The 13,058-nt window shown below is 37.6% G+C and overlaps 2 protein-coding genes across 2 annotated transcripts in view; one reads left to right on the top strand and one right to left on the bottom strand.

The window, feature by feature from the left end:
- Positions 1–4,743, bottom strand: part of LOC140936974 (FIGNL1-interacting regulator of recombination and mitosis-like) — a 28,471-nt gene extending 23,728 nt beyond the window's left edge. Inside the window, exons 1-5 of the mRNA XM_073386486.1 lie at positions 4,604–4,743; positions 2,729–2,768; positions 1,686–1,774; positions 1,028–1,138; positions 471–617 (exon numbers count right to left, since the gene is read on the bottom strand). Of these exons, the coding sequence (XP_073242587.1) occupies positions 471–617; positions 1,028–1,138; positions 1,686–1,774; positions 2,729–2,768; positions 4,604–4,651 (435 nt within the window). The 5' untranslated portion in view covers positions 4,652–4,743. The remainder of the gene's footprint in view (positions 1–470; positions 618–1,027; positions 1,139–1,685; positions 1,775–2,728; positions 2,769–4,603) is intronic.
- Positions 4,744–4,833: 90 nt separating this feature from the next.
- The window catches only part of LOC140938162 (DNA (cytosine-5)-methyltransferase 1-like), a 46,519-nt gene continuing 38,294 nt past the window's right edge, over positions 4,834–13,058 (top strand). Inside the window, exons 1-11 of the mRNA XM_073387684.1 lie at positions 4,834–4,966; positions 5,133–5,181; positions 6,580–6,641; positions 7,369–7,414; positions 7,934–8,276; positions 8,352–8,398; positions 9,542–9,606; positions 10,823–10,916; positions 11,608–11,678; positions 12,058–12,112; positions 12,636–12,716. Of these exons, the coding sequence (XP_073243785.1) occupies positions 4,920–4,966; positions 5,133–5,181; positions 6,580–6,641; positions 7,369–7,414; positions 7,934–8,276; positions 8,352–8,398; positions 9,542–9,606; positions 10,823–10,916; positions 11,608–11,678; positions 12,058–12,112; positions 12,636–12,716 (960 nt within the window). The 5' untranslated portion in view covers positions 4,834–4,919. The remainder of the gene's footprint in view (positions 4,967–5,132; positions 5,182–6,579; positions 6,642–7,368; positions 7,415–7,933; positions 8,277–8,351; positions 8,399–9,541; positions 9,607–10,822; positions 10,917–11,607; positions 11,679–12,057; positions 12,113–12,635; positions 12,717–13,058) is intronic.

Below are 13,058 nucleotides of genomic sequence, written 5' to 3'. Positions count from 1 at the left end.
TCCCTCTATAAAGCTTTTTAAAAAGCAAAGTATTGTTTAAATGCCATTTTATAGTTAAAAAAGAATGACTAAAAAGCGAGTGTGAAAAAATTCTTGAAATTCAGAGTGTTTTGATTAAAGCTCTTAAATCAATGCATGTGGAATATTGCCATTCCTGCTTTTATATATCTTACCTATTAAATAGAATAAGTGTGAAAATCTGCAATGTGAATCAACATCTTTCAAAGAGCTACACAAAGACCAAGGATAAAATTGACTGACAACATAAAGAGCGGGGGCTGCTGCAGTGTCAACTATTAAAAGTGTTATAGAGTACAGAGATACAATATCCAGACTTCATGCACTTATATCTTTAAAAATCAATCAATAAAAGCGCTCCTTTTCTCCCATTGTTTCAGGTATAGCCTTTGTGCTTAATTTTGTTGCCACTACACCTCTACAAAGCAAAAGTATTGGACCATATACAGTACCTTGCAATGTTTAAATGCTGTCTTGACAGTCTGTATGACAGCAGATGGTAAGGAATGTAAGTGACTCATACTCAGTTCATCAGTAAGTGACAGTTGACTCATGTGTCCTATACAGCTCTCCAGACAGGCCATAAATGATAAGACCAACTGAAAGCAAAAACAACATCATACATTTTTTTCTTTATGAGTTGGGAGCAACAGGCTTGCTATAAAAATTTTGCATGTTGCATGTTTTTCTGGAAGCTTAATTAACTTGAATAAACAAAGAGAATTATTGGCCTATAACTTGCTTTCCTCCCCTATACATTGCATGAGCATTTGGTTAGAGACTAAGATGTCCAAGATTTACTGGCAGAAATGTTAGAAATCCAGGACCAAAAACATGAATACTTTACTGCAAATGTTCCTTACTATTCCTTTACTACATTTAATGTCCATTCATCCAGTAGCAATTATGAAATATTTCAGGACTTTTCAAGTAGTATTTAGAAACAAGACAATAACATTTTTCAAGGGGTTTTCAAAAATTTCTGGGAGTAATAGTTTTAACTTCAAACCTGCAGAAGTGAGCGAGATGAATGAAAACTGCTCTCTCTGTCTGCATCCCCAGGATGTGACTGAACAACAGCCTCAATCTGTAAAACTGCATCTGAGACAGCATCATACACCTTTTAACAATAAAAGTAAAGTACTGGTCAAAAGTAAGTTGACAATTTGATACTCAATCCTTGTACGAGTCGAGTATTGAGAATCGACTCTGGTATCCAATAGCGATTCTCAATGTCTAATTCTCGATTTTCACCTGATAATGGTCAAGTTTGCTTTTTCTTTCAATGAGGAAAAAAAAATTTTAGACTGCTATAATAAGTTACAAGTGTGTGTGTTTCATCACACTCTTTTCATAGCTTAGTACTAGTGAGGACCATCTGCAGTCTTAGTATTTCAAAATCCTTATTAACTCAAACCTTTGACAGTCTTATTATTCCATCTGAAAAAGCCCAAAAGCCTAACCTATAAAAATATGGTAACCCAGCATGTACATTTGCAGCAAAAAACCATCTCCTTGCTACCTGAAGGAATAATTTGGTTGCCAGAGGCTTCTACCTGCAGATAAATTCTTGATTACTTGTACCTTAGGAAGCAACCGACCAAGTATAAGCTAAGTGGTAAAAATTGATAACAAATTTTCTCCATTATAAAAATTTTTAATAGAACCTTGGGAAGGATTCTTGAAAACAGCTTTGCTTCCACTTCTACTAATGTCAAACATGGTAGAACTTGACTTGTCAAGCTGGTGAAATGCTCTATAAGAGTCACATTAAAAAATATATTAAAATATTATTGAAGATAAACTCTAAATGGTTGGTCCAAATCCCTTCTGGTGTTAGAACATAACACAATCAGAACAAAAAAAGTAATGATTAGGGTCGAGTTGTTTGAGGCCCAGTTAACATATTGTCCTTGGTTAACTGCAATACATGTACGAGAATATGAGCTGACATGGTAAAAAGGCTGAACACTGGGATCAGTATAGTTGTTTCTGGGAAACTCTCCACCTTAGGGAAGGGGTAGGTGGGCAGTTTCCCAGAAACATATAGTGACCTGAACACTATCTTTTAAACAACTCTTTCCACACCCCAACTTTTCAAAAGCTGGGTTAATAAACACTGTCCACTGTGGGATAAATCTCTATCCAGTGGATAACACTGGATAAAGAGTTATCCACATCATGATGGTGCCATCCATTGTTTGAACAACTGGGACCTAGGCTATTGTGAGAATTTCAGGACAGACAAACTGCTAGTCCATCACAAGGGAAAGGCATAAATCTAGACCATACAAGAAACTAGCCAGTGAAAACATCTGTCTCTTCTCACTCCTCGCCGCCAGCTAGGGACGTTTCGCCAGGAGGGACATCTGTGCCTTGTCAAGAGAAATTCCATATACTGATGATGTAAATCAATGTTCACATAATACAACGTTGACCAATCAGAGCTCCTGACCAGATTAGGACAGATTTTATGTCATTAGTATGGAATTTCTGTCACTGAGGCACAGACGTCCCTCCTGGCAAAACATTCCTAACAGCGAGGCAAACATGAAGTAACTTGCCCCGGCTAATGCTAGCATAGCAACAATTGGCATTAAAAAATAAATATTGGTCTCCAAAAGTTTTATCTGCTGGAAAGTGATTTTTCTGGTGGATAGCACTATCCAACATTTGAATAACCAGGGCCTGATAATTATTGAAATCCTACCGAGCTTTTCTTGTATATCCCCAGCCTCGGTAAATAATTTCTGAGTGTGCTATGTTAAAGACTGCATAATTATAAATTCAATCCATGATGACAGCTTCAGTGCTGTCAACTCTCCCGGATGATCCGGAAGACTCCAGATTTTGGACCATATCTCCAAATTAAAGTATGAAATCTCTCAGATAATTGCCAAAATTTGCCGTTTCTCTTGAAGACTTGACTTTCTGACAATATTTTGCGTTATTTGAGCTATTTATTCATTTTTCACAAACTCCAGTATGCCTATGTACTACTGTCAACTCTCCATAACTCGAACCTTCTAGGGAAATTGAAAAAATTTCGAGTTATTGGGAGTTTGAAGTAAATAACCAGAAGTAAGGAAATAAGCAAATGGATGGGGAGGGAATTCAGTTAAGAAACAAAGTATACAGGGATGGACACTGAAATTGAACCGGAGTGACAAAAAAGTAACGACAAAGAATTCATACAGTTGTTTTAAAATAAAATCAATGTTTTGGACTTCAGTACATGGTTTTTTCCCAACTTGTCACGTGCGTATATCATGGTTCGAGTTATCAAGGGTAAAATTGTATAGAAATGATCTGAAGGGAAACAGAAATTACTTTGAGTTAGTGGGAAGTTCAAGTTATCAAGGGTTTGAGTTACTAAGGGTAAAATTACAGTAAATGTATGAAGGAAATATAGACTTTAATAGACTTTGATTCAAGTTAGCGAGGGTTCGAGTTATTGGGAGTCAACTGCATAAGCAGTGATGTGGTTGGTGGGAAGTAAACCAATCAGGTCAAATGTTACAATGCCAACAACATCTCTTTTATGTGTTTTGTGTCATCGCAAATTTGTGACAGTCAGAGTCAACAAGTATTTTTTGCACAAATGACGTCATCTGCCATGCATTATGACATCATTTATTATACCTTTCCTATCAATTCTCAATATTTGAAGATGGCGGGGGGGGGGGGGGGGGGGGACAGCCCTGCTGCTTAACTTAAAATTCAGAAGTAAAATTTGGCCCAAGCCACTACCTAAACTGAGGGCACTTTCCATAAGTCCAAACTGGCCAGCCAGACCAGTTATTTTGATAATGAATTAGCCTCTTTCCAAGAGGCATACTATTTAGGATTTGACTGATCTGTTTGGACAGTTATGACAAATGGAAAGCGCCCTGAGCTTGTAAATCACTCGCCTTCGGCTCGCGATATACGAGCTTTTCGAGTGTTCTCCCAAAATCCCAAGTGGGTTATCATGCTGGTAAACCCATAGTAAGTGTGGTCTATTGCTTTTATAAAATAATTTAAGTTTTCTATGAGTTTACTGGCAAAATGAACCATAGGTTTTTAACCAATCAGAACGAGCGTACTACCTTAGTTATTTTATAAAATTTGATGAATTAGTACTTTCACTTCTATACGTAAATGTTTGCTCAACAATCAATATTGGTTTCCAGGGTCTAAAGCTCAGAAGAAAAAATAGGCCACAACACCTTTTCAGTCAAAAGTAGAGTAAAATTAAGCTTAAGCTTATATCAAACCTAACTAGAGCCTATATGAGCAAAAACTTATTATTAACCTTAATAAATTAAAGCTGATTTTATCAAGATCCAAATTGTAATTACAGTGCAGATCGTATGTAGGCACTGCATGCACTGAAAAGTTTGCATGGATAACAATTGAGCTACTCGCTGGTCGTCTTCGCCTATAAAGCTACAGTATTTCAAACGTCAAAACTCAATCCAGGTCTCAGCAATGAACACATTGAAACCTGTTGAAACACAAACGATGTCTCCAACGATTCTGCATGAGCAGGTCATGAGCAGCTACTTTACAAGTGCGTTAACAGAATTAGTAAAAGAAAGGATACAATTAGGGAAGTAAGTTGACTGGAATCGGACTGGCTCTGGGAACCCATACAGGATAACAAAACGTCACGTTAAATCCTCAACTTTTGCATTCATTTTGGACTGTCAGGTGAACCAAGCAAAATGGCCGCATTTACTCTGTGGAGTGGTGACGGGTAACGCACAACCCGCCTGCGCGAGTAACTTTTGGCGGGAAATCGACAACAAAACATTCCACGAGATCGAGCTGTCCTCGATCGATCTCGATCAGTGCCGATCAGCGAGTTGCAAGAGGTGTGGTGCTTGTTTTTTATCGCTCTTTTCTGTGCTTTTGAAAGAATGGTTCATAAAACAGAAGCTGAATTTCCTCCAGGAATCTCTGAGAGGTAAGATATGGCGGTTCTGTTGAAATCATTGAAATATTGAACAAACTTGTCCGTAAATTTAAGCCCTGAGCTGCAAGCGCTGCACGCGATCGATGCGTTTATTTTTTTGTCCTGGAGGTTTTAAGTATCATTTTAGGTAAAGATAACCCTATCTTTTCTTTTGCAGACTATCAGAACTGGAGGAAGAATACAGGGATGGTGATATAACCGAGAAGGTGGGTCGATCATGTGCTCACGGTCATTTATGCACAACTTGCTCGAATGAGTGACTGAAGAGCCTCTGTAAACGCACTGGTGAAAAATCTTTGAGAAATGGGCAGCAAAATTGCGGTCTCTAGAAGATCCAAAGATTGTGCGATCAAAGGTCCAAATGGCCTTTCTCATTAAACTTTGTTTATTGTGTCGTTTAATCGTGATCGCAATGTGATTCACTGTGTTTGTACATAAAACTTTCCCAAATCTTGCTCACAATGAGTGATCAACATCTTAATTCTCCTTAACAGTCTGTAAAACGTGTTGGTGACACCTTGATGAACCATTCAATTCCCACAACTGTTTAATATTAAATATTGCCGGTTTACAGACCATTGATTTGAATAGTTACAGAGTGTAGACAGTTCTATTTTTCATCAATCTGTAGTTTAAATTTTTTGGACCCACATTTGCCCCCATTTTCTGGGGAAAAAGACACTATGGCAGCTAAATCGTTTGCGCCAGTTATTTTACCTATTCGCACATAGTGCAAGCAGAAATACTAACACAGTGTTATCAATTGAGTGATCAGCCTGCAAAATTTCTTCCATTGATATTGTAAATTCCTCCAATAGGATTACTCTTAATGCAATATTGTGGTAGCTACTTTAGATCACATGACCTAACTACTGGTTGAGAACTTTACTACCCATGAAATTATGGACAAAATGGAAGGGCGATAGAAGGGTGGTGATCAAGTATTCTTCAGTGAAACCTTCACTTATGGCCACCTCTCCACATAACATTGACTCATGTTTAAACCTCTCTATGACAACAACCTCTCTACAATGGCCACTTTCTTCCGTCTCCAAGGGGGTCATTATGGAGAGGTTTTTTTTGGCTTTATTGGTCAATAATTGACCAATATTAGTGTCAGCCACGTGTTGGTCAATATATCGGTCACATGTCGGTCAATGCATCAACCAAGTGTAAATCACTCTAGAGGAGTGTACTATATGGTAGTCAATACCCCTTATAAGACACAAGATCTGAAATTTAAAGGGTGTAAATCTAGTTTTATCAAATCGTTTGTCAGTCATTTATATAATTATTTGCTACTGTGATGTGACCATGTCTTTTTTACAAAATTTAACATTATTATCGATCAACATGCCTCTAACAGACAGACAACTGGCAGACAAGATCATCAGATATCTTCTGTTTTCCAAATGCATCCTCCCTAGTATTACAGTAAAAAGACGTGTCCACTTTAGATAACTTATTCTCTCAACAATAGTCTTTCAAAGTAAACTATATTTTGATATGGTAAAAGTAAAGATTGCGTGCTATCCCTTGACAGTGATGCTTAAACTGCACTCGTTAAACATCTTTCTCTCTTTCATAAATCCTCCTTAAAACAGGGCTATGTGAGAAAAAAGTGCAAGTTGATAAAATCCATTTTGGCAAAGACAGTGCAGGAAAGGTGAGTCGTATTGAAATAATCTAGTCAGTAGGAAACTTTATGTGCCCAAGTTTTGCTGCTCTTTGTGAAAGTTGTTGTCCTCCCCTGCACAATTACTTGGAAATAGATGGTATGGTACCTCGGATAAGAAAAAAATCGATTGGCTTTTAAGTGGTATTTCTACTGCTGATTTTCAAATTAACGTTAGGTTGTTTCAGCTTGTCCAGTCCTTTATTTCTGAATCACTATCAAATTGCTTCTGTTAGTTGCTGAGTGTGTTTTTTATTTTTATCTTTGTTTTTTTCTTTTTATTCTTTTGCTTTTTTTATGTGCGAGTGTGTGTTTGATCATGACGTTCATTTGTATCTTTAAAATATTCAATGTAAACAGCGTAAGCTCTCAAGATGAGCCCTTTAGGCTCTTAGAGCAAATGGTGTTATAAAAAACAACAACAACAACAACAACAACAACAACAATAACTCTATTCCTCTTGACTCTGAAGTCAAACTATTGCACCGTTTGTGGAAACATCAGTCACTGCATGCCAACAACAGGATTCAGGACTACGCTCCCCAGACAATCATATTCCACCTTACTTATGAAATGACTCCACAGTTCAAACCGTTCACTTCAATAACAGTTAACCTTGGGCAAAGGATTTTATTCCTAGGGCTTGCTTTTTTTGTACTGAGAAGTGTATTGCATTGAATTTTTTAAACATTTTACTTTACTTTTCCATTAATTCTAGAATTGAAAAGATAGAGGGTGATTTCAAAGATGGAAAATCAACTGAAGTAAGTTGTTAACCTTAAATCATGAATGCAGGATCTAAAGTACCATTCACATTCCTCAGGTCAAGAGTAGAAGTCACTGCTTCATCGATAAATTACTAAGCCATATAGTTTCCTCTTGATCAATCTAAAAAGTGATTTTGTAAAGAGATTAGGGCAAGGCACCTAGGGTGATAAATTACTAAGCCATACAGTTTCCTCTCATTATCTAAAATAAGATTTTGTAAAGAGGTTAGGGCAAGGAGACACCTTGGGTCCTGTTTATTTATCTGTAGCATCCATGTTGACCTGTACTCTGACTTGTGGAAAGTGACTGGTATTTTTAACCCGCCATAGTCTCACAATCATGAGACTATGATGGAAAGTTGCCCTAAATAGTACGAACAGTATACATTCAGTTTTATATTAGAGCATTAAGGGTTTTAGTAGCTTGAACTAACCATATTATAGCTTGGGGAAAATCCATTGCCCCTCCTCCCTTGTAGCAAAGAATGTGACAATTCCGAACTTTTTTTGCCACAGGAACAACTGATAAAAGATCTTAAGGAACTGCTGTCTGAGATCGGTCACAGGGCTACCAATGGCTGTGATGTTAAACCAAGGTCTCCCATGCATAATGATGATATTTTGAATGGTACAGCTGCAGCAGATAAAGAAGAACCTATGGAGACAGGACATGAGGAATCTCAGGTTGAACAGGGGAATGTTGACATCAACAGTGGTAATGTAACGTCAGGATCAAGTCGTCATGAAACCATGGACTCAGACAGTTCAATCGTTGAGACCAGTGCTGGTGAATCATCATCTGCTGCCCATCCTATTCAAGATGATACCCAAGCATCATCTTCAAAGTCTACCCCAGAAGGTAAAATACATTGCTTCTGAATTACCCTACTTCATTGCCTTCTTTTTACTTTCCTGTTTTACATGTGGTTTCTAGAATCAACTTTGCTGACAAAAGAAGAATCTCCTACGGCTACTTGTAAGGTATGTGTATGTGACTATCGGGCAGATACAAATAGGTCAAAAGTCAGGTTGGAATACAGGTCACTGTGCTATGGTAAATAAACAACACTACAAGTGTCTCCTAGCCCTAATCACAATCCGAAATAGAGCACTTTTGGTTAAGGGTAAACTGCCTACATTGTGTATCTAATAGTTAACCTGCACTTGTGACTTGTAACCTGTGACCTGTGACCTATGTTTTGTCCCCGCAATGTGACCATAACATTGGAACACATACCCAAGAGATATTTATTCAAAATGAGTATTAATATGTTACATTTACACGTATGTGTAATTTTATTAATGTGATGTGTTGTTATAATTTTCTGTTATTTTTGGCACTAGTTGTGATCTGATTACAAACTGTCTTAAATACAGTGCAGATCAGAACTACAGCTGTAAGCAAACCAAATTATAGACATAACACAGGTCTGGAAATATGCATTCATGTGTCAGGCCGGTTGTGTACCTGAATCTGAGCTGACGCACATACGCATCTAAAAAATGCCTAAGTTCACTTTCAGACTCATTAGTATGTACAAGCTATTTCTTTGTTTTGTGTAGGGGTGTAATGTGTCAGTGAAGAGCTGACAAGCATCAAACTGGCACATGCCAAAATTTTGCATGTAACATACAATTGCAGTGCAAACCATAAAACTATTGTTTGTCACTGGAACTCTTTTTGGAAGTATTCTAACAAATACACTTATAAGTTTTGACACTTAACACACATACATTTACATAATACTGGAGACAAACTTTTGATTTTTTTACTACTTGTGCATTACATGCCGACAAACACATAGTAAATTGAGTGTCACCAATGAATTCCCTCATGTATCATATAAAGGTTTTAAAAAACTGCACAGGTTTTAAATCTGCCAGTAGCTATAAGAATTGTGATTAGTAGAAGTTTGTTGTTACTTTGTCAAAATTAAAAGCTTGCTGTTGTATGGCTTTAACTGGCAAGGTAGGATGCTGTGAGCTTTTCTGTTGTATCCACAGGCTTCTCAGAGTGTATCAACACCAGAGCAAAAAATGATCTGTGGGCACATGAGTTATATTTCTAAAACTGTGCACTTGTAGAAGAATTATTTTTGTGTTAATTTTTTATTGTTGATTTAGAATAAACCTAAATTGACAAAAGAGTGCAAGAGGCAACCTGGGATCAAAGAGATGTTTGCGAAAAGGTAAGTGTGCTAAGTTTTAGACTGCTGCTAATAAAACAATAAATAAAAAAATGACTGAATGAGGACTTGAGGACTGAATCTTCGAAGGAGTTACTTCCCTTAAGTTCCTTGGTGTTCCCAGAATCAATTCTACCTTAGCTGGCAAAAAAAACCCCTCACTTCAGATAACAAAATGTGTGAAAAGTATGAGGTAAGATCCCCATTGAAAAAACTGGCTATTCTGCTATAAATCTGAATGAAGAGATAATAGTTATCCCTGCCTAAAATCCTGGATGAGTAGTATGATCATCCTGCCTAAGATCCTGGGTAAGTATCATTATCCTGCCTAAGATCCCGGGTGAGTAGTATTGTTACCCTGCCTAAGATCCCAGGTGAGTATTAAAAAAAATGGTTGTCCCACCTAAGATCTCAGTTAAGTACATGTAGTATGGTTACCCCGTGTAAGATCCCGGTGAGTAGTATGGGTATCCCGCCTAAGATCCGGGGTGAGTAGTATGGGTATCCCACCTTAGATCCCGGGTGAGAAGTATGGGTATCCTGCCTAAGATCCTGGGTGAGTAGTATGGGTATCCTGCCTAAGATCGTGGGTAAGTAGTAAGTATGGTTATCCCACCTAAGATCCCAGGTGAGTAGTATGGGTATGCTGCCTAAGATCCCACATGAGTAGTATGGGTATCCTGCCTAAGATCACGGGTAAGTAGTAAGTATGGTTATCCCACCTAAGATCCCGGGTGAGTAGTATGGGTATCCTGCCTAAGATCCCGGATGAGTAGTATGGTTATCGTGCCTTAGATCCCGGGTGAGTACTTTTGTTATCCCGCCTAAGATCCCGGGTGAGTAGTATGTTTATCCCGCTAAAAATAAAATCCCAGGTGAGTGATATGGTTATCCCACCTAAGATCCTGGGTGAGTAGTATGGTTATCCTGCCTGAGATCTGAGGTGAATAGTATGGTTATCCTACCTAAGATCCTGGTTGAATAGCTCAGTTATCCCACCTAGAATTCTTTGAGAGTAGTATGGTTATCCTGCCTAAGATTTTGGTGAGTGAGTATGTTTATACCCCCCAAGATACTGAGTTGTATGGTTTCCCTCCTAAGATCCAGGGTGAAGAGAGTGGTTATTTTGCCTAAGATTCAGGGTTAGTAAGTAGAAAGCACAAAGTGTATTGTGTAAATCTTAACTTGAAATTGCATAAAACCTGAAATAAATTTGCAGCTCGTTAAAAAGAAAGCAGACAGATGATGGAAACGCATGTAGCAGTGAGGGGGAGTCATCATCTCACAACTGCGATAATGCTGAAACTGGAAAAGTATGTAGTAATATTCTTTCTCTCCCAGTACTCAACCAGAAAGTATACAAGTGCAAGTATTTAGGATTATACATTTATATCAGTTATCAAGAACCAAAAAAAGTAGTCAGTGGAAGAATCAGAATACGTCTTTGTTTCACTAAGTTTATCTTTCACCATCCTTTTTTTATAACCAATTAGACGTTGCTTTGAACATTGTTGATCCTAGCAATTTACAGGATGCTCATATAATACCAGTACACTCTAGATGGCTTTGCTTGCCATTTTATTTGTCTATTAAGCACAGTCGAGAAAGGGTCTGACCACTAGCTTTGGATTCTTGGATTGGATGCTGTCGGACTCTTCAGTTTTCTTTTCCCCATCCCAGTGGCATGATACACATTATGTTATTCTATGAAAGTAATTGTAGGAGGACTCCCAAAAAGTTATGAAGTTTGAAACCCTTATAAATGCTGATACATGCATGTATAAAGATTTTGTGCATTAACATTAAAGTATTTCAAAATGGAAAGGAAATGTAGGGAGGATAATTGCTGGACTCTATTGTCCCTACTTTATGTTAGGATAAGCTTTGAAACTATGACCTACTTGTTCATTGTTGTGGGTGTATTCCCTTCGTCTACGTTTGGACTGCAGCTAGTAGCTGTTAGCCTTATTAAGTAATAAAAAGTAAGATGTTTTCAATACACAGGATGTTAAACGTCAACGACTGTTGGACGATGATGATGAGAAGAACACAGTAGAGGATGCAGGAAATGAGAGGTGAATTTCAACTTGTCACCCTCCACCTCCTGTTGTTTTTATTTTGGCATAAAAGCCATACCACTCAAACGCTCTGTCAGTTCTTGGATTATAGTATTTCTTTCTCACAATGTTCCTTCTTCAAAGTTTCCTGGATCCTCATGTTTCTAAGAATTTTATTCTGATGATTAGTTATTTTCACAAAACATTTTTACCTTAGGGTAGCAATGGCTAGTTGAGGCTTCAATATGAAGCATATTCAAGCGTTAATTTTACCTGTAGTCAACATGCATTGTTGTTTTATACCAAGTTACATGGTGTACATCTAATATCGTCTATTGCTATTTTGAAGACTTGCTTGTCAGTCAAAAGGGAGCTACTGGATATTCTTTTGTTGTAGGTATAGCTTAAGAGAATCATCCGAGACAACAAAACCTGGGGAGAAAAAAATACAGGTACTAAAGCAGAAAGGTATTTCTTGCTTACCTTTATACTTGTGTTATTGAAATTATTTACTTTTTTAGCCTGACAGACTGTGAGAATAGTTTTACCAACTGTAGCCATGATCTAACAAAGATTAATTACTACGAGCAATCAGGGTGATATAATAATCACAATTTATTTGCTTTGAACCCAGTATAATAATTATTTCAGGCACTGAGGGACACTATTTCATGTAATATGAAATTTGCCCGATATAATTATTCAAGACCTGCATCACTGGTACATGAAGCTACAAGACATAGGCTGTTGATAAAACCTACATTGGACTGGATCAGATCAACCCCTGTATTTCACCAAATGAAAAAAGGTTAGGAATAGTGGTTTCAGGGGTTGATCCCATCTGATCTGATCTAGGTTTTGTCAACGGCCTATGTCTCGCAGCCGCATGTAGTGGTGATACCGGACTTGAATATAATGAATAACTTTCATATCACATGGAATTTTGTACAATGTCACTCACTCCATCTTTTACAGCCTCCTGCCAAGTGTAAGGAATGTAAGCAGCTGTTAACCAGTCCTGACCTGAGGCTCTTCCCTGGTGACAGTGATGATGCTGTAAGTTTAAAGACATTATGTTGGAAGTCCACAGTGAAAAAAAATATTTAAATTATTTAGTTAAAAATACTTTTACATTTTGCTGACAATCCCTGCAACACCTGATCCACGGCTGATGTTACAACTGGACACATTATTCTTTTTTTTAGTTTGCCCTTAAAATACATGTACTTACAGTCCTTATAGAGTATTTTTTTCCTACTGACGGTTCACCCTTTCAGAACTGCCCATCGTGGTTACCTAGCTGTTCTTATACTAAAAAGAGAACGTGACTTCTTATCTTACACAAGCTGATGTCATCTAGTTGGTATTTCACTTATACCAAGAAGAATCCACTTTTAA

This window comes from Porites lutea, chromosome 5, assembly GCF_958299795.1.
Source record: "Porites lutea chromosome 5, jaPorLute2.1, whole genome shotgun sequence".
In the NCBI taxonomy this organism is placed as follows: domain Eukaryota; kingdom Metazoa; phylum Cnidaria; class Anthozoa; order Scleractinia; family Poritidae; genus Porites; species Porites lutea.
Note: the sequence above shows the minus strand (reverse complement) of the source record. Positions and strands in the feature narration are given on the sequence as shown.